Below are 21,954 nucleotides of genomic sequence, written 5' to 3'. Positions count from 1 at the left end.
TGCCCCGGTGGATCACCCCACGTATAGATTGGAAAGGGTGAAATTAGACCGTCGTACATGCCTGCACTATATATATGGAGGGAAGGGGAAGGCAGCACTATTATCGGCAACAAGGGTGACTGTAGAGCTCTGGGACAGGGCGACAAGACGAATTGGATGGTGGCACAAACCGTCGAGACAAGCCCCAATCTGGAAATGTGCATGGTTACGGGAATTACATAAACTGAAAGGCTTCCGACGGTGGGACGATATTGGCATTTCCGTGCTGGGTGACCTCCAGCGCCGGGGAGCCTTGAAGTTCTTCCAGGAATTAAGGGCAGAGTACGGCTTGCACTTCTCTCAGTTACTAAAGTATGCGCAAATACGGCACGCTTGGCAGGCAGAAGAGGCGCTGTCGGACCCCTTGCCGGAGTATGCTCCGCTGGAGGGCCGCCTACTACAGGACCAGGTTCAGACCAAGCTAGTTTCCTTGACTTATAAAACCCTACTTAACGATATGCCGGACGGACTGGTGAAACTGAAGAGTTTGTGGGAATCGAATCTAGGGGAGATGGACACACTTGATTGGGAAACTGCCCTGATGCACCCTAGGGAAGTGGCAATAAAATCTTGACTCCGACTCATCCAATTCAAGATCCTCCACAGAGTCTATTATGATCGACTCCGCTTACACCGGATGGAGCGGGCCACTGACCCTAACTGTTTGCGGTGTGGACATGCCGAGGGCAACTTTTACCACACCATCTGGGAGTGTGGGGTCCCCCAAAGTTACTGGGCCAGGATAATGAGAGAACTCGGGGAAATACTTGAAGGGTCCTTACCCCTGGAGCCCAAATTAGTTTTACTGGGGATAACGAACGATGTAGATCTGACTCGACCCCATCTCATCTTCCTGACATTAGCATTAGTGGTGGCCAAGAGGGATGTGGCACGGGAATGGGGAGCCCCGAACCCCCCGAAGCTTGACGAATGGAGGAGGGGGATGGACATATATATGGCGGCTGAAAGAGTTACTTACAAAGCCACAGGCTGCTCGAAGAAATTTTCCAGAGTATGGGGGAAATGGCGACGTTATTATGGCCTGGATGGGGGGGCTCTGAGGGGGTAGAGAGGGTTATTCTGGCAGCCTTATTGCATATGGGAGGGACTTGGATGCAGCTAATTTCCTACGCGATGGTGAGTTCTTCTATATCAATGCATTGACATGTTTTGCGCTATGCTGGGGGAGGTGGGCGGCGGGTGGTGGTGGGGTAGAAGGTCGTGGACGATTTAATGTGACATGCTTATTATGTTTTGTGTTGAAATGCAAATAAAAATATTAAAAAAATAAAATAAAAGGGTCTGATCGCCACATGCCATAAACATCGGTGGCCTAAGAGCTCTGGCTTGGTGATACAGGATGCACTGGTTTGATATCACTACTGCGTTGAGGACACACGGCCACCAACGGTCGACTTTAAAGTTGGGGTGTTTGAGTCTTGGCAGGGACGCTAACATCCTGTGATTCTGGGCACATCACTTAATCTCATGCCAACCAAAAATGAATGTGTCCATCTGTAACATAACTGGTGCTCCTTTAAAGCGCTCTGACACCCTCCAGTCAAGTTTGTGATATATAAAACTGTCCCCCCCCCCCAAAAAAAAAATCCAATGTAGAGAAGAGGAGGGAGTGAAAAATAAACAGTGGGTGGGGGATCTGCCCTCAGCAGCAGTCCTATTGCAATGTGGGATAACTAAGCCGGTATTGTGGTGCCCACCCACAGTAGCACCAGGAGTCCTCCAAGGGGGTAACAGGGTTCTGTTGTATCAGGCTCTTTCTGCCATGTTCAATGGCTGCTAGTCCCTCGGAGTCATGCAGGACTAAAGGTAAGGCTTAGATTTGTTGTTCTCTTTTTTAGAGTTTTATATAGCGCGAACCGAAGATATCAGGTATCAGAGCGCTTTACATGAGCAACATTTTCATTACAGAGGGACACTTTAATTTTTGTTAGGCACGTGGAGATTAAGTGAGTTGCTCAGAATCACAGGATGTTGATCGTCATTGCCGAGACTTGAACCCGGTTCCCCAGCTTCGAGGTCAACCGCTCTAGCCATAAGGCTACATCCTCTCCCAGATCCCACAAGAGGAGTAAAAAGGGGAAAGGCGGATGCATCCGATACTAGCGCACCTCATCTCAGGCGGGTGGCTTGATCCTACACCGGATTCAGGGCTTCACATGGGCAGTCCTGCCAGTACAGGAGTGGAGGTGTCTTATGGAATGGGCCCTCAAGTGCCGCTGAAGGTCAAAGCCCAAGTTCCATTTGGTGCAAAGCCACAGCTTCTCACAGCGGTGCAGGGAATCTGGCTGGTAGGGGTTCTGATCCACAGAGAGCGGCCTGGTCTGGTCTCCACCAACGAAGGAGTCTGCTCCACCTCAGTGCCAATTCGTTCTTCTGCCTCCCGGCTTCTCAGTGACAGGAGTAGGATTCCCAGGTGCACCATAGAACTGTTGTCTTCCAGCAAATGCAGCGTTCATGTTTACATCCACCAATGGGATTCCTACAGATGAAGAAAGGGAGACCTGGACTCGGAGTCAAGTTAAATTGCAGCTGCCATCTTGACATGCTGCTCCCTCACCAATCGGCCAGTCCTTTCTACGACATTAACCTAGTCAACTCGCAGCAACAAGAATCTTTGTGAGTCTTTGATATTCATTACAACTAACACAGCACCGTAGGCTAAATATGTGGCAGTGCAACGTTGTGCAACAATTAACAAACACTTTACTGATTTAAGGTGCCATCTACACACGAAGTGCAGCCAGGCACAAGGAACTGAGCAGTGGTCAACGTTATCACCTCTGCTCTGTAGAACAAGGGGCATGCCATTCGGTGTTGGACATAACACACAAAAAAATATGAATCAGGCTTAACGTTATTGTAAACACTTTGTACCAAGACAAGCCACAAAAAAAGAGCCAAATTCAATCCCCAACGATGGCATATAAGCAGTATACAAGAACCAAAAGAGCATATTGTGATATTCATTGAATTTGGCCACCTCAAATTTAAGGCATAGGCCTAACACAGGATATGTATGGGGTTTTGATGAGGCATCACTAAGATATAACATTGGTGTGATTTCATAACACACAAATCTAGTTGATAAGTTTACAAGCCACAGCATATACCTGTCCTGAAATACATACACAAAATTAATATTCAACCTTTTTAAATTCTGTCTCCGCATGGGAATAAACAAATGAATCCTGGAAAGATGACTGTCATACTGGAAGACACAATACTTTTCATTATGTATGCATTTTGACACATTAGCAGTAAAATGCGCGATCCATCCTCAAAGAGAATTCATTTACCTGCGATATTGATGTTTCCAGAATGCAGCAGCATTGTGACTTCATGACCGCTCTCTTGAAGAACATGCGAAATCTCACTCATCAGAAGGTAATGGCTTCCTCCTAAATGATGCAGGTTACAAAACAGATTGAGATATTAGCTACTTGTAATACATACTGACTGCAGATAAAATGTTTACTTCATTTTATGTACACATAGCTTCCAAAGGACTTTGTCATTTCAGAAATTTAGTGGACACGCATTCAATTGCTCTGCAACTATATAAATGTTTTTATTTATTTCTAATCATGCATTTATTGAACACCATTAAGTATTTTGTGTGCCTTAGGCCAGTGGGAGTCTATTGTACTCCAGGGTTTTGGATACTATTTCAATAATTTGTCCTGAAGATGGTTCGCCACATTAACAGCTTAAAAAGGATCAAAAACGTCTGTAATATTTCTTGGTTTATACATTTGTGTAACTCTCTAGTTTCCAATATGGCAAAACCTGTTATTCCTGATTACTGAAATACAGTATAATGCGCATATTCATGGTCAATTCTGCAAACACTACTATGCAATAAATCCCTTGTGCTAGAACGAAACCATGTTCTGAGCCATAATCACTTTGCAACTTTTGGCCAATAGAATGAGGATGTTGTGTCACCAATCTTAACTGAATGCAAATGACTTTCACTGGAGAATCACCTTTGTGTTGCTGGAGAAGTTTGTTGTTTATTTATAACACATTATTTTAATGTGGAAATTGTGAGAATTATCTAGAGTGCCGCTGCCTCAAAACACCAAGACTTTGCAGCATTCCCGTGCCTATAATTTATAGAAATCTAACACTTTGTAGCAAAGTTTTAGAGCAAGCTTTCTCGTTATGTAAAGTAGTATCATACTCTTGGAAAGGTAGTTTCATGGTGTCTCCCACTATATTACACAGTTGCAGTCACCACTGTATAGTTGGGTCAGAGTTTCCGTACAAAGAACGTTTTTTTCAAATAATAACTTTGGCACCATTTGCAGAATCTACCCAAACCTTTAAACAAAAGTTCATCCACCTCGGCTCCTTCATGGATCTGTCAATATGAGACATCATCAATAAAAGCTTCAGTTTTTTCTATGAATTTCTAGAGTTTTTTTAACATTAAGTAATATTTTATTACCATACGTAAAGCTAATCCCCCTTTGGCCATGTGTAGCGATGAGTTGGTCACAGGGCCTGCAGCAAACCCTGCACAGGGACTTATATGTTTAAAGGGGGGCCAAGTGAACCCCCCCTCCCAAGCCGTATTAGGCCTGGGGATCCCATCCCCCAGGTCGTTTTTTTTTTTTAAAGGAGAAGGGGGCAAAGTAGCCCCCCTGCCCAAACCTTATTAGGCCCTGGGGAACCCATACCCGAGTACCTTATGTTTTTTAAAGGGAAGGGGGACCAAGTGCCCGCCCCCTGATCCTTTAAAAGGCCCTATGGACCCAATCCCTTAGGTCTACATCTCTTTTATAGGGGAGTGGCTACATGCCCCCATTCCTCGAGCCTCATTGGGCACTTTGGAACCCATCCCCAGGACCCTATATACTTTCAAGGGGAAAGAGACCGAGCGGCCGACCTCCCAAGCCTCATTAGGCCCTTGGTACCCCATCCCTAGGGGCCTCCTTTTTAAAGGGGAGGGCGACCAAGTGACCCCCCTCCCTGAGCCTCATTAGGCCCTAGGAACTCCATCCTCCAGGGCTGGTTTATTTTTAGGGCAGGGGGACCTGCAACCCCCTCCCCCCCCAAGCCTTTAAAAGGCCCTGGGGAGTCCCATCCATCCCAGAGCCGTGTTTTTTTAAGGAGAAGAGGCTGCAGGGCCCCCCTCCCAGAGTTTTAAGAGGCCATGGGGACCCCATTTGCAAGAGCTATATCTCTTTAAAGGATAGGGGTCTGCGTGGCTCCCCTCCCCAAGCCTCATAACGCCCTGGGGACCGCAACCCCCAGGGTCCTATGAATTTCCAAGGGAAAGGGGGCCAAGGGTCCCCCCTCACAAGCCTTATTAGGCCCTGGGGTCCATTCACCCGGGACTTTTTTTCCAAAGGGGGGCCCCTGTCCCCACCCCATTATAGGCCCAGGGGAGCCCACCCCCGGAGCCAAATCTAACAAAATATGGCAGTGGCGCATGCAGCCTCTCCCCCAGGAAACATCTCCTGCTAGCGGGAGCATTTTTAAAGCTCCTGCCCGCTGTGAGGAGACTTTCTGTTTGCTCTGGTATGGCAAGAGATTAAAAAAGCGGGCATAAACACAGGTTTCCTTGCTCACACCGGTGCGGGCAGAGAAAATGCTATGTCTGGGGGATGGGACCCCTGATATATAGCTAGCGAGCTGGCCCTGGGGAATGGCGTCCCCAGGGGCATTATTGGCTCAGGAAGGGGGGTCGCTCATTTATATATCAACAGGTTTAAGGGGTGGCAATGGGGGCCAGCTTCTCTCCCAGCTAAGCTTGTTTACATATGGGCTGGTGGGAGGAACTGGTCCTCAAGCAGCAATTTCGCTACGTACTTCAAAATAATGTGATAACCTGGCTTAGATTTATCGATGATCTATTTGTAATCCGGCATGGGTCTGAACAAAGTGCATTGGAATTTGTTTCACAAATTAATTTAAACAACATCAATTTGAATTTCACAGCTACCATTAGTCCTGAGGCGGTTACCTTCTTAGATGTCCAAGTTCATATTTGTAACAATAAGATCACAACTACCTTGCATCGAAAAGAAACCGCAGGAAACTCGGTATTGCCTGCAACGAGCTCACATCCTGCACATCTGATACATCTAGCATCCCTTATGGGGAAATGTTAAGGATAAGGAGGACATGCAGTGATGCTGTAGATCTGGCCATAAAACAACAAGAAAGCAAAGAGAGATTTCTTGCAAGGGGCTACCAATTGAAAACTATAGATGCAGCCATTGCTAAATCTAGATCGTGGGCAAGGTCGGAACTACTTGTGAAAAATACAAAAGAGGTAGACTTGGACAAAGACGTACAAAGTAATCAGGAAAGTTAGCCTACCAGACTAATTTTAACACACACAAAACAAGAGAAACAGTTAAGAGGCATTATAAAACGTAATTGGCCTATCATTTTAGATGATCCAGTGATAAGCCACCTCCTGCCAAAACACCATCCATCTCCTATAGAAAGACAGCATCTATGGCTAATGCCATAGTGAGGAGTAGCCCAGAAGATAAATAAGCAGGCAATTGGCTAGCGGCAAGGAAGGGTTTCTTTAAGTGTGCGGCGTGCAAAGCCTGTAGATATGGTATCAATAAAACCACATATCAAACATCATTCAGTAACAAAGTGCAGACAATTGAGAAACAGCTTACGTGCAAAATAGATATATACATACTGGACTGCATGTGTGGCCTACAATATGTAGGAAACACTAAACTTCAGAAGCACAAAATAATATTTCAGCACACCAGGGCTGTCGTTAATCAAGATTCTAGTTACCCTGTAGCAAGACATTTTAGAGAAATCCACAACAGTGATCTAAAGCATTTTAAATACTTTTTAACAGATGCTGTCTCAATGCATAAAAGAAGAGGGAATCGAGAGGAAAAACTTAGGAGATTGGAAACAAGATATATTTTAGATTTAGATACAAAACTTCTAGGAAGTTTACACACAAGTGAAGATCTGTATACTTATTTATGATCAAATTTGAATGTATGAATATGGATGAGAGTATTAACAGGTGTCGCACCTTTATGTAATAGCTTTTAGATGAACAGGTTTTTATCTGGGAATATTGCTCTTTAGCTATTATAAAACCTGAACATCAATTCATTTCATTTTATGAATATACCACATGCACTTTATGAAAAACTACAGATATGAGAGGCTGAAGACAATTATCTATAGATATTGTTGATTTGTGGTGTTAATGCATTATACTCTGCTGCTGCTATGGATATATATATTTTTTTGATAAGCACTTTTTTGCATTAAGCACTTTATTAGCAAACCTAGGTTGGGGATCGATTTGCTTGCGCACAGTCACTTTATTCACTATTTGTAATTTGCACTAAATGTCACTTAAATATGGACAAATAAGATTAGAATGGTATTGCACTTTCATTTGTAGCAATTTTAACAACTTACCTTGAGTATTTATATGTTAGGAATATCAGGTATGTGGTGGGGTCATGTGCAAAATGCACTAAATAAATTCAGTATTTATACAGTTATTATGACCTGCCAGATACATTCTGAGTCTTTTGACTATGTTTATGAAAAGTATTGCACTTGTCACTTTAAAAAAGTCGATTTCAGAGCACAGCGATGTCATGTGATCAAGGCCGGCATCGGCTGACATGCGTTATGGCCGACTAATCTCAATAAAGAAACTCAGGCCCTCAAATTGTGGTCCTTGCTCAGTACTTTCCATCAAGGAGGTGTATGGGGCGAGGATTTTTGATATATAAATATCAAAAATGTGCATGGGCTTCTGTGCTTCTCTATTATTTAGCACCCGAGGGGAGCAGATTCCGGGGCATTCAGGCTTAAATTACATTTATTGGAGGGGGCGCACAGATCCTCCCTCCTTGTTCCCCAGGGACCACCACTACACAGGGCTTATATTGTGTTGCAGGGGGCACCACAGACCACCCAGGGCCTGGGGACTGTCACCTTCCCAGGGATAGTTTCTTTTAATGGGGAGGCAACACAGAACCCCCTGGGCTATGGGGACCACAACCTAATTCTATGTTTCAAATTGGAGGGAGGCTGAGTGCCCCTCACCTCCCGGACCATTCTTGGCCCTAGGGACCACCACCTCCCCTGGACAGACCCTCCTACATCAAAGGAGGGGGGCTGCACAGCCACCCTCTTGGAGCCAGGAATGGTCCTGGGGACTTCCACCCCCCAGAGCCAGCCTCTGCTATGTCCTGGGGTGCCCACCTCTGAGACATAACCGTTCCTGCCAACTCACAGCAAACACTCCACTTTCAGCAAGCGAGAGCAGTGAAAATGCTCTCGCTTGCTGGAAGTGGAGCTTTCATGTAATTCCCTGCCCACTGTCATGCGAGCAGGGAAACAGATTGCTTTCACACACCGTTAGCTGCATGTTTAGCCGGTCACTGTGTGTGAGAGCAATGCCAGCTCCCTCAGGAGGTTCTAATGCAGACTGTAACCCAGAGAACCATGGCCAGGCTCCGGGAGATTGGGTCTCCGGGGCTAAAATTGGACTGTTGGAGGGAAGCAGTGCAGTTCCTCCTCCTCCATTGCAAAAAGGCCAGGCCCTAGGGGATGGGGTCCCTGGGATGAAATTGGTCCGGAGAGGGGGCCTTGAGCACCCCCATTGCAAAATGTCCCGAGGGGGTGGGGTCACCAGGACCAAAATCAGCTGCAGGAGGGGGCCGCATGGTTCCATCCCCTATTAACAAATAGAATATAAAGGTCAGAAGAGAGTAGAAGAGGCACAATAAAGGTCAGCAATGAGCAGAAAGAGGCAATATACATTTGAGAAATACGCAGAAAGAGGCAAAATAAAGGTGAGAAATTTGAGGAAAGAGGCACGATACAGGTGAGAAACAAGCAGAAAGACAAAATAGAGGTCAGAAATGTGCAGAAAGAGGCAAAATAAAGGTCAGAAATGGGCAGAAAGAGGCAAAATAGAGGTCAACAAAGAGCAGAAGCAGGAAGGATAGATGTCAGAAATTAGCAGAAAGAGGCACAATAGAGGTCAACAAAGAGCAGTAAGAGGCAATATAGAGATCAGAAACGATTAAAAAAAAGGAAAAATAAAGGACAGAAACAAGCAGAAAAGGCAAAATAGAGGTCAGAAACTAACAGAAAGAAGCAAAATAAAGGTCAGAAACAAGCAGAAGAAGGCAGACAACTAGGAGAGTACGAGCAGACAACACTCAGGCACTCATGCACCCACTCACAGAACATCTCAGACACTCTCACAGCTACTCATAGACCCATTCAGTCACTCACCACCCACTCACAAATGAACTGAGACACGTACACCCACTCACAGACCCAGTCAGACACTCATGCACCCACTTACTCATACTCTCTCTCACCCACTCACAGACCTACTCGGACTCATGCAACGACTTACAGACTCACACACCCATCTCACAGAGCCACTCAAAGGCTCATGCATCTACTCACAGACCCACTCAGAGACTCAAGGACCCACTCGCAGACCCACTCACACCCAGTTAGATACACATATCCAATCCCAGACCCAATCACAGACCCACTTGGAGACTCACGCACACATTCACAGATCCACTCCGATGCTCATGCACTCACTCACAGACCCACTTAGACATTCACACATCCACTCACAGACCTACTCAGAGACACACCCACCCACTCACAGACACACTCACTAAGACACGTGCATCCACTCAGACACGTATGCACTCACTCACAGACATAGCCAGACACTCACGCACCCACTCACACACCCAGTGAGACACTTATGCAGGTAAACCCAGACCCACTCAGACACTCACACACACAGTCACGCACCCATTGAGACACTCATGCACTCAGTCACACACCCATGGAAACACTGTTGCACTCACTCACACTCTCATTTTTAAAGGTTACAGGTTACAGTTAGGAAATAGAATTTTAAAAAAACAGGGGTGTTATCGTTAGGTTAAGCTAACTATAACTTATGCCCCCGCAATGTACTGCTCATGACCTCACTTATTACATCACTCATGACATGGTCAGTGACATAACTGATGACATCTCAAACGACATTATATATATTCAAACAACATTTACACATACACAAACACACTTATGTATTACCTACTGGCGGTCGCCAGTAGGTAGTTATAGTTAGGACCACGTTTCCATAGGAAAACCGCAACATTCTATTTGGAATAACTTTGGCGCCGGTCGACGAATCCTCGTGAAATTTTCAAAATAGGTGGGGCGCTACGCTCCGCTCCTACCCTGAAAGTCTCGGGGGGATTCGTCAAACGGGGGCTGAGATAAAAGGGGGGTCCCAAAACGCGTTTTTCCCATGCATTTTTCCATAGAACCTTTAGACACAGCTACAGCCCGAACGGCTGAACAGAGTTCCTTGAAATTTGGCAGAGAGGTAGTCTACAGGTCAAGGAAGTGCCTTTTGTAGGTTTGGTGTAAATCTGTTCAGTAGATTCTGAGAAAATAGCCTTTAAATCAATATATATATCTGAGCCAGCTTACGGTGCGCTTACGGTGCGCTTACCGTACGCGTACGGTGACGTGCGCGAGCGCGATTCTGATTGGCTGTTAGATCTTAGTAAACATTCGAATCGGTCGAAACCAGGAAGCGGCGCACGGAACGAACTGCGTTAAGTGGGCGCGCACGCCACGAATGGCGTAAAGTAACTTAGCATTTAAAAAACCGTACAAATTCACTGAAAAAACCATAGGTTTCACACACGTTATAGTTAGGAATTAGCATTTAAAAAACCTTGCAAATTCAATGAAAAAACCATAGGTTTCACACATGTTATAGTTAGCTGGACATTTTACTGATAAAAAAACCAATGAAATTCCCCAGTTATAGTTAGTGCAGGCAACTATAACTCACGTGACCGCAATCCACTGCTGATGACATATGTGTCTTTATGAAAAAAAAATATTTGTAATATATGTATAGCTAAAATTTAATGGAAGAAGACATGGGCAAATAAGTGTCTAAATACAGTATTAGCATCAGCAGAGGATTGCGGTCACGTGAGTTATAGTTGCCTGCACTAACTATAACTGGGGAATTTCATTGGTTTTTTATCAGTAAAATGTCCAGCTAACTATAACATGTGTGAAACCTATGGTTTTTTCATTGAATATATATATATATATATATATATATATATATATATATATATATATATATATATATATATATATATATATATATATATATATATATATATATTAAGAAAAAAGAGTTGCCTCCAAAGATGAAGCCGCACCACGGCAAGTTGAAACCTTTATTTGCGGAATGCAGGACAAACAAACCATCTGCTCCATAGCAAAAGTCTCGAGCCAAACGCGTTTCGAGCGTCACACCGCTCTTGTTCACTGGCAGGCAGGGGAAAGGCAGTACACGCACCACCTGCGCATTTAAATATCCCGCCCCAGTGGGCGTCTGCGCTAAGCATGCTGGTAGTTGTGGTGCAAATTCAATGTTAATCAATGTTACCCCCAGTGGGTTGCATGCCTCGCCCCCAAAATGTTTGCAATATTTACCCAAGTGGGCTGCTTGAAGCAATTTGGACTGTCATCCTGCCAATACACCATCCACAAAGCGGACTCGCCGTCCCCACAACGTCTTTGATTCTTGTCGTTGAAGGCCCGCTATGATAGCAGTGGTGCTCCCTCGCGGCGGGGCACGCCGCATAACATTAAGAAAAAAGAGTTGCCTCCAAAGATGAAGCCGCACCACGGCAAGTTGAAACCTTTATTTGCGGAATGCAGGACAAACAAACCATCTGCTCCATAGCAAAAGTCTCGAGCCAAACGCGTTTTGAGCGTCACACCGCTCTTGTTCACTGGCAGGCAGGGGAAAGGCAGTACACGCACCACCTGCGCATTTAAATATCCCGCCCCAGTGGGCGTCTGCGCTAAGCATGCTGGTAGTTGTGGTGCAAATTCAATGTTAATCAATGTTACCCCCAGTGGGTTGCATGCCTCGCCCCCAAAATGTTTGCAATATTTACCCAAGTGGGCTGCTTGAAGCAATTTGGACTGTCATCCTGCCAATACACCATCCACAAAGCGGACTCGCCGTCCCCACAAAGTCTTTGATTCTTGTCGTTGATGGCCCGCTATGATAGCAGTGGGGCTCCCTCGCGGCGGGGCACGCCGCATAACATTAAGAAAAAAGAGTTGCCTCCAAAGATGAAGCCGCACCACGGCAAGTTGAAACCTTTATTTGCGGAATGCAGGACAAACAAACCATCTGCTCCATAGCAAAAGTCTCGAGCCAAACGCGTTTCGAGCGTCACACCGCTCTTGTTCACTGGCAGGCAGGGGAAAGGCAGTACACGCACCACCTGCGCATTTAAATATCCCGCCCCAGTGGGCGTCTGCGCTAAGCATGCTGGTAGTTGTGGTGCAAATTCAATGTTAATCAATGTTACCCCCAGTGGGTTGCATGCCTCGCCCCCAAAATGTTTGCAATATTTACCCAAGTGGGCTGCTTGAAGCAATTTGGACTGTCATCCTGCCAATACACCATCCACAAAGCGGACTCGCCGTCCCCACAACGTCTTTGATTCTTGTCGTTGAAGGCCCGCTATGATAGCAGTGGTGCTCCCTCGCGGCGGGGCACGCCGCATAACATTAAGAAAAAAGAGTTGCCTCCAAAGATGAAGCCGCACCACGGCAAGTTGAAACCTTTATTTGCGGAATGCAGGACAAACAAACCATCTGCTCCATAGCAAAAGTCTCGAGCCAAACGCGTTTCGAGCGTCACACCGCTCTTGTTCACTGGCAGGCAGGGGAAAGGCAGTACACGCACCACCTGCGCATTTAAATATCCCGCCCCAGTGGGCGTCTGCGCTAAGCATGCTGGTAGTTGTGGTGCAAATTCAATGTTAATCAATGTTACCCCCAGTGGGTTGCATGCCTCGCCCCCAAAATGTTTGCAATATTTACCCAAGTGGGCTGCTTGAAGCAATTTGGACTGTCATCCTGCCAATACACCATCCATATTGCAAACATTTGGGGGCGAGGCATGCAACCCACTGGGGGTAACATTGATTAACATTGAATTTGCACCACAACTACCAGCATGCTTAGCGCAGACGCCCACTGGGGCGGGATATTTAAATGCGCAGGTGGTGCGTGTCCTGCCTTTCCCCTGCCTGCCAGTGAACAAGAGCGGTGTGACGCTCGAAACGCGTTTGGCTCGAGACTTTTGCTATGGAGCAGATGGTTTGTTTGTCCTGCATTCCGCAAATAAAGGTTTCAACTTGCCGTGGTGCGGCTTCATCTTTGGAGGCACCTCTTTTTTCTTAATGTTATGCGGCGTGCCCCGCCGCGAGGGAGCCCCACTGCTATCATAGCGGGCCTTCAACGACAAGAATCAAAGACGTTGTGGGGACGGCGAGTCCGCTTTGTGGATGGTGTATTGGCAGGATGACAGCCCAAATTTCTTCAAGCAGCCCACTTGGGTAAATATTGCAAACATTTGGGGGCGAGGCATGCAACCCACTGGGGGTAACATTGATTAACATTGAATTTGCACCACAACTACCAGCATGCTTAGCGCAGACGCCCACTGGGGCGGGATATTTAAATGCGCAGGTGGTGCGTGTACTGCCTTTCCCCTGCCTGCCAGTGAACAAGAGCGGTGTGACGCTCGAAACGCGTTTGGCTCGAGACTTTTGCTATGGAGCAGATGGTTTGTTTGTCCTGCATTCCGCAAATAAAGGTTTCAACTTGCCGTGGTGCGGCTTCATCTTTGGAGGCAACTCTTTTTTCTTAATATATATATATATATATATATATATATATATATATATATATATATATATATATATATATATATATATATATATATATATATATATATAAATATAAATCATACATATGAGAAGATGTAGCTTGATGTATGAGCCTTACAGTTAATCTGTGCTTTTGGAGGCAATGTGAAAAACCTTTGCCAGACGTCTTCTCTCATGGGCCCAGAAATGTTTTGCCCAGCATAAATTGATTTCTATTGAACAAACAGTATTCATATTTGGAGCAATATAATCAACCGTAGATAATTACCTCAGTCTTTAGCACTTAATAGAGAACACACATGGCCTAAGAAACATTTTTAATATGTTTTTTCCTTTTAGGTGTCCCCCTTCTTGAATTATATATAATGTTTATTTAGGCATAAATGTTGAAATATACAAATAAAATTAAATGTATTCATTCCATAATTCATTGTAACATAATTATCTCTGATAGATTTTTTAAATCTTAAATACATATGAATTGAATTCTCTGTTCTTGTAATTGGTTAAATAATTTAAAAAGTGTCATAAAAGCTGATAACTTCACCTCTCCTCTCATTTAATGTTTTTAAACAAAGGGCACAGTTCCGCATAATTTAAGTTAGTGAAAGGGTGACAAGGCCTTTTCTGCTCATTGTTTTTTACGAAAGGTTCAATATTGATAGAGATATGTTGTATAAGTTAAGAACAGAACAGAGTAATTTACTCTGTCCCCATGGCGGTAAGTTGGGCCATCATCCTAGGTTTAAATCAGATCCTTAATCCACAACCTTGCATTAAGCCAGACTCCTGCAAATGTCCTTCTGATGATTTTCAAAGGGGAAGGGGGTGGGGGGGGGGGCTAACTGCTATGTATGAATTCTTTGTGCATTATTTGCTTGTACTATGCTTGTTTCTTATAATGCCAATAAAATATTATTACAAAAAATAAGACCCATTGCGTAAAATGCAGCTCTGTAATGAATGAACCCTACACATGCTTGCTATGATTTCCTCCAGAATACTAACCAGGAATTGGCTTTCTATGCCACCTTGCACTAAGGACTTTGTCAGTGTACTAATCCGAGCCAGAAAACCAACTGGTCTGCAATCACCATGCAACCCACTGAGCAGAATTCGTGTTAGATGTGTTTCAGGTAACAATCAATCCCATTAGATATCACAGGGGTAATTAGTGAAATTCAAATTTCATTATGGAAAGACACACTCAAGAACAATAGAAAACCAAGGATACATTTCAAATATGTATTTTAAAAATGAGGACCCTACCCTAGTGCACACAATAAGAACAGTAGCTTCTGGGAAATTGGGTTGTTGATTGAGGGGTTCGAAACCCTTCTTAAGCAACAGCCACAATCCTTGTCAGGGTGAACCACAAAGGTCACTTAATTAACCTATGCATAACCCTCTGGTAGCTTGGTACAAAAGCAATCAGGCTTAAATTAGAGACAATGTGTAAAGTATTTACGCAGTACACAAAAAGTAGTAAAGTAAAAACAAAACACACAAAAAATCCCACACCAATTTAGATAAAATAGAGTAAAATGTATTAAGTTATTTGACACCAAAATGACATAAATCCAATCACAAGAACTGGAAGCACGAAGCCAGCCGGCTGTCTTGGATGGTCATCCTTAGCATGAATATCCTGTCGAGCATCACAGACAGTCGTTGCTGGAGATACTCAATGGCGGTCACCGTGCACCATCTATGCTGCAGTGTGAAGTGCAGATCTCGCATTGCCAGTCGTTGCTAATGGTCGCCTAGCCTGAAGAGTCGGGTTCACCATTGCTTTGCTTTGGCAGTCGGCACAGATGGGGAACTTCTGGTGCAAACAGGCCAGTTTGCTGTTGCAAAAAGCATAAAACTTCAGGAGTTCTTCTGTTCTTCAATGAGAAGCTCAACTGATACCACACCAAGGTTCCAAGACCTGAGGGGCACCTTTTGGGGATCAGGAACTCACTCCAGCAGAAGCTAGCAGGGTTCAGGGAGTGCCAGTTGCAGGTACAGGCAGCTGGTCAGATGCAGGGAGCCACTCTAGCCTGTTATGTCCCTGTACCTAAGAACAGGTGGTCAGTCAACTGAGCCATGGACTCACTTCAGCCTGGGATGAAAGGTGCTGGCCCAGTTTTCCTTCTCAGCAAGCAGGGCAGGCCTCAAGCAGCAGGACAGCATTGTGAACCTCTTCTGTAGTATAGACAGGTCCAGCAGTGTATTGAAGAATAGGCCTGAGGGTCTCATGTATATACATGGTTCCCACTTTGAAGTGGGAGACGTTTCTGGACTTTTCCCCCTACAGAGGCATCTGGAATTTCCTGCCTCCATGCCTGGCTCCGATCTGTCTGGGGGCTCAATAAGCTTGTGTAAACTCATTTGTGTGTGAGCTGGGCCAGTGCCTTTGAAGGGCAAGTGTGGTAGGTGACAGCTCTGCCCCCCTTTAAGCCAGCACAACCCTTTCTACCAACAGTCAGACTCTCTATTGTGGTGCTTGCTTGTAGGAATTCATAAAAGCCAACTGCCAAATACTTCTATTCATGTATCCCAGTAACAGGGTGCAGTTATCAAACTGCCAGGAGAAGAAAATGCTAACTTTCTAAAAGTGGAATTTTCAAATTTGTGACTTTACCATTAAAGAGGGTATTAACTTGCAAACCCTCAGACACCAAACGTGACATTCCTACTTGCTCCCAGACAAACGTTATCACTTATGTAATAAGGTAAGCCAGCATTAGCATGTGGGAGGAATAGGCCTTGCAATAGTGAAAAACAAATTTTAAACTCTTTCACTACCAGGCCATGTAAAACTTAAAAGTACATGTCCAACTATTTTAATACAATGCACCCAGTCCAATGGGCTATTTAGGGCATACTCAAGGGGTGACTTGTATGTAATAAAAAGGAAGGTTCAGGCCTGGCAGAAAGGTTATTTTGACAAGTTAAAATGGCATTTTGAAACTTAACATACAGGCTGCAATGGTAGGCTTGAGACGTGTTTAGAAAGGCTTCTTAAGTGAGCGGCACAACGAGTGCCTTGCTGCAGGATCACTAGTAGCATTTAATTTACTGACCCTGGGTTCCTGTAGTACCACTTTACTCGGGACTTACAGGAAAATGAAATGTACCAGTTAGGTGTAAGCCACTTTCACCATGTTTAAGGGTGAGAGCATAATCACTTTAGAACTGGTTAGCAGTAGTAAAGTGCACAGGGTTCTAAGGCCAATATAAATGAGTGCAGCAAAGATAGGAGGAGTAAGGCAAAATGTTTTGGGGAAGACCACCCTAAGACTGACAGATCAAACATGTGTCCCTCCTCCCAGGAGTTTTTATCACTAATGCGGAAGAACCTGGAGAGACCATCAGCATTGGCATGGTTTGACTCAGGTTGATGTTCCATTGTAAAGCCCATTCCCTGCAGGGAGATGGACAACCTCAACATTTTGGTATTCTCATCCCTCATTTTCATGAGCCATCTGAGGGGCACCACCTCAACATTTTGGGATTCTCACCTCTCATTTGCATGAGTCACCTGAGGGGTCTGTGGTCTGTCTGAACCCTGAAGTTAGTCCCAAACAGGTATGGTCTCAGCTTCTCCAGTTCTCAGACCACAGCAAAGGCCTCCCTCTCAAGGGGTACTCAACCTCTGTTCCAGGGGAAGTAACCTCCTACTGATGAAGGCTACAGTTTGGTCTAGCCTGTCCTTATTCAACTGTGCTAAGACATCCCCTATGCAAGGCTCTGAAATGTCCGCCTGCACCATAAAATTCCATGGAGAAATCTGTAGTATCTGTTGAGGCCCAGGAAGGCCATCACCTCTGTCTGAGTTTGTGGGGGTTGCCAGGCCAGGATAGTCTCATTCTTTGCCTGGAGGGATTGCACCATTTCCCACCCACCATGTGTCCCAGATATACCACAATTCCCTGCTCTATCAGGCATTTACTGGCTTTAATAGTCAGGCTCGCCTGCTGCAGGGCCTGAAGCATCAGCTTTAACTAAAGCCAGCTGTGTCACCAAGCTCCTGTTTACCAGCCTCTGAATGGTGTTAGGTGCATTCCTTATGCCAAAGGGCATCACACAAAATTGGAAGTGGCCCTTTGAAGTTGAAAATGCTGACTTCTCTTTTGCCCCCAATCAGAGCAATCTGCCAGTGCTCTGATGTAAGATCAAAGGTACTGAGGAACTTAGCAGTGTTGTGTAGTTCCCATTTATCCATAGGACCTGTGTGTTTGTAGGACAACATAAACCTAGGGTGAGGCGAATAGACTGATTCTGTGCTCCCCTGCAGGATCTGTTGGCCTAGAGACCAGCTATCAGTGCCACCATAAGCCCCCCTAACCTTACCAGGGAGCGAATAGTTTCTGGAAACCTCTGAACATTACAACCCTGAAACCTCCGGGATCATGGAAACAGATCAGATCATTTCGCACAATCACTCAGGCTTACTTGTGCTCAGAGAAATATATAGAATACACAGTGGGGCGTTTTCAATATATTTATTGAACCAATGTTATTCTGGTATAGGATACATGTGCTGCGTTATTCAGTAACAGAAGCAGATGGAAGTGATTACAAGCACCATAAGAGTAAAAAGTAGATGCAGTTCTACCATGGTGCTGAAACTGTTTATATTTGCAGGCATATAAACAAGGCAGTAATCAGGCATACTCCTACTATGCAAACCCTACTCTGAGTGTACTTAGAGGGTGTGTAGGTATGAAGCCAAGTATCCCCCCCAGGGACGATCCAACCTTACCTGACGGGAGAGAATGAAGGACCCTGTGTGGTCCTCTCCCTCCTCGATCGAGGCAAAACTACAGGTATCATCCTCCTGGACCTCTCAGCCACCTTCAATACCGTCTCTCACTGCACCCTACGCATGAGACTCCGTGGTGCCGAAATCCACGCCACAGCCCTAGAATGGATCCCTTCCTTCCTCACCAACCGAACACAGAGAGTTAGACTACCTCCGTTCCTCTCAGAACCTACAGAGATCAGCTGCGGAGTGCCTCAGAGCTCCTCCCTGAGCCCCACGCTGTTTAACATCTACATAGCCCTGCTCGCAGCCATCGTCAGGAACCACAGACTCAACATTGTCTCCTACGCCGATGACACCCAGCTGATTCTCTCCCTCACCAATGAACCAACAGTGGCCAAGCACAACTTTCACGACGGGATGATGGCTGCCGCTGCCTGGATGAAGAACAGCTACCTCAAGCTCAACTCAGAAGACCTAAGTCATCATCATGGGCTCCACCCCCTCTGCCTGGGACGTGTCCTGATGGCCTGCAGCACTTGAAATCTCCCCTGCACCCACAGACCACGCACAGAACCTCAGCATCATCCTGGACGAAACGCTCAACATGAGCCACCAGATCAACGCTGTCTCATCATCCTGCTTCCACACGCTATGCCTGCTCCAAAAGATCTTCAAATGGATCCCTAATGAATCCAGAAAGCTGGTCATCCATGCACTCGTCAGCAGCAGATTCCACTATGGCAACGCACTATACACCAACATCACCCTGAAACTCGTTGAGAAACTGCAGAACATACAGAATGCTGCCGCCAGACTCATCCTCAACATCTCCCGCCACACCAACATAACCAGCCCCCTAAGAGAACTCCATTAGCTCCCAGTCAATAAAAGAATCAGCTTCAAGCTCCTCACACACACCTACAAAGCCCTACACAGTACAGGTCCTTCATACCTCAACCACTGCCTCGCATTTCACGTACCCACCAGAAACCTCCACTTCACCCAACTGGCTCTGGCAACCATCCCACACGTCCACATGACCACAGCCGGAGGAAGATCCTCCTCCTAACTTGCAGCAAATACCTGGAACACCCCGACTCTCCACCTAAGGTGATCACCGTCACTGCCTCAATTCAGGAAGGACCTCAAGATCTGGCTCTTAAGCTGAACTACAGCGCCTCGACGGACCTGCACTACCCCCCCCCCCCCCCCCGGACAGCTTGAGACCATTACGGTTGAGTAGTCGTGTTCTACAAGACGCTGATTGATTGATTGACAAAACACTGATTGGTCACAAACTGGACACGCTTCATGAAATGTCAGACCGATGCGTGGCTAAGTCTCAGCATTCAGGGACCATTGGTGTTGGCTGAAGTGCCTCCTCTGCTAATCTATTGGGATGTTTTTTATTTATAATGGAAAGCAGCCTTGCGATGTGCGTATAGGTTAGTGATGTTATGCATATGTAGATAGCTCGGTCGCCCCGTGGATGAAGATAGAACGACGTTTGTACATAGTGCATAGAAGAGCCTTGTTCATGATGTTCGAGACATTGTGATAATGTTGTGTGAAGCTAGATGTGTAAGCAAAGTAGTTTCAGAGAAATGAATCCGACATGGTCGTGCATGCAAATATGTGAAAAAGGTCATGGCAGAAATGTGATAGTGTAAAATAGGACAATGTAAAAAATGAGCTGCCTCGCTACATGAGCCTAAGCCGAGCACAAAACAGCAGCGCCCAGCTTGCCTATGAGCTCATCAGCTTGGTCATTCTTGGTGACTGAATTGAGTCCTCTATAGTCCATATTGAACCCAAGTTCTGGGGTGGCGCCTTATTGGGTCGCCTTGGGCACCAGTACAACTGGGCTGGACCAGGGACTGCTGGAGGGCTCAGTCACCCCCAGTGCCAGCATCATGGAGACTTCCTCCTTGAGTCTAGCTCTCACCCAGTCTTACAACCTGTATATTTTGTTCTTTGCAGGCTTACTGTCTCCATTATCAATGTAGTGGGTACACACGTGTGTAAGCCCAGGGGTGAAAGAGAACAGGGAGGCAAACTGACTCAACAACTGATGACAGTCCCTCTCTGTTCGGGAGTCAGAGTAGAGGAGAGGTTAACACCTTCTACTGAACCGTTATGCTCCTTGGATGATAGGCGGTCAGGAAGAAGTTGACTCTCCTCCTCCTCTTTCAGCCCATCAACTGGAGCATGGTGACCTTCTCAAAGTGTGGCTTGAGGTGATTGATATTGAGCATCCTTAGGCGGTTTCTAGGGGTTTTATGGTCCACCAGGTAGGTGGCCTCCCCCTGCCACTCCTTCACCTCATAGGACCCTACCAATGGCATTGAAGGACCCTGGGCTCCACTGGCTCATTCACCCACACATTTTGGCCTGCTTTACACTCTAGCAGAGTGGCCTTCTGTCGTACCAGAGTTTCATCACTTCCTGGCTGGCCTTCAAGTTCTCAGAGGCCTTTTTACAGATTTTCTCAGTCTGGTTTCGGAGGGCTAGCATGTAGCTTACCACATGCTTGGGAGTGTCTTAGGAGCTTGCTCCCACCCCTCCTTGACCATTCTGAGAGATCAGCCTCATGATCTCATGTAGGCCCATAATCATGCCATTGAAAGTCTTGTTGAATCTCTCAACACGCCCATTGGTATGAGGGTGATAGGGTGTGGAAAACTTATAGCTTACCCCACACTCATACCACATGAACTTCATGTTTGCTGACATGAGGTTGGTGCCTCTGTCAGGCACCACTTTTTGGGAAACCCAACTTGGGTAAAAATGTCCATCAGCAGGTGCAGCCACCGGCCTCAGAGGGCCTAAGGGTATCTAGTGGCATGGGATACCAAAACCAGAATAAACCTGTTGCCCAGGGCAGTTTTGGGGTCCAGGGGCCCAACAATGTCTATGCACATCCTTTCAAAGGGGGTGCAAACGACAGGTAAAGGAGCCAGGGGAGTCTTTAACTTTTTTCTTGCTTTTCCTCTGGCCTGGCATGTGCGACAAGACCTACAGAATGTTTCTTGAAGGATTGGAATGCTCCGCGATCAGCAAACGGATAGAAATTAGACACTTTGTTGGCGAAGCTGCTCAATTTTAGAAATTTTAGAATATTTTTTGCAAGTTTTTAAACATAATAGCTATGAAGGAATGTGTTGTATATGTATATATTTTTTTTTAACATTTGAACATATTTATACCTTATTTCTACAGTATGTATCTTAGTTAGTCATCATCTTGGAAATATTAAAAGTGGGGGACAAACCTACAAAAGGTCTTGTCCTGTCCCAGATGTCCTGCCATGGGTATATCATGAGCCAGTCTCAATAGGAAGGTGCT

At 45.6% G+C, this 21,954-nt stretch overlaps 1 protein-coding gene across 1 annotated transcript in view; it reads right to left on the bottom strand.

Moving 5' to 3' along the window:
* The window catches only part of LOC146864077 (UDP-glycosyltransferase 3A1-like), a 549,505-nt gene that overhangs the window by 514,811 nt on the left and 12,740 nt on the right, over positions 1-21,954 (bottom strand). The window contains exon 2 of the mRNA XM_085631020.1: positions 3,357-3,458. Within this exon, the coding sequence (XP_085487146.1) occupies positions 3,357-3,458 (102 nt within the window). The remainder of the gene's footprint in view (positions 1-3,356; positions 3,459-21,954) is intronic.

This window comes from Triturus cristatus, chromosome 2_1 (genome assembly GCF_964204655.1).
Source record: "Triturus cristatus chromosome 2_1, aTriCri1.1, whole genome shotgun sequence".
Classification (NCBI taxonomy): domain Eukaryota; kingdom Metazoa; phylum Chordata; class Amphibia; order Caudata; family Salamandridae; genus Triturus; species Triturus cristatus.
Note: the sequence above shows the minus strand (reverse complement) of the source record. Positions and strands in the feature narration are given on the sequence as shown.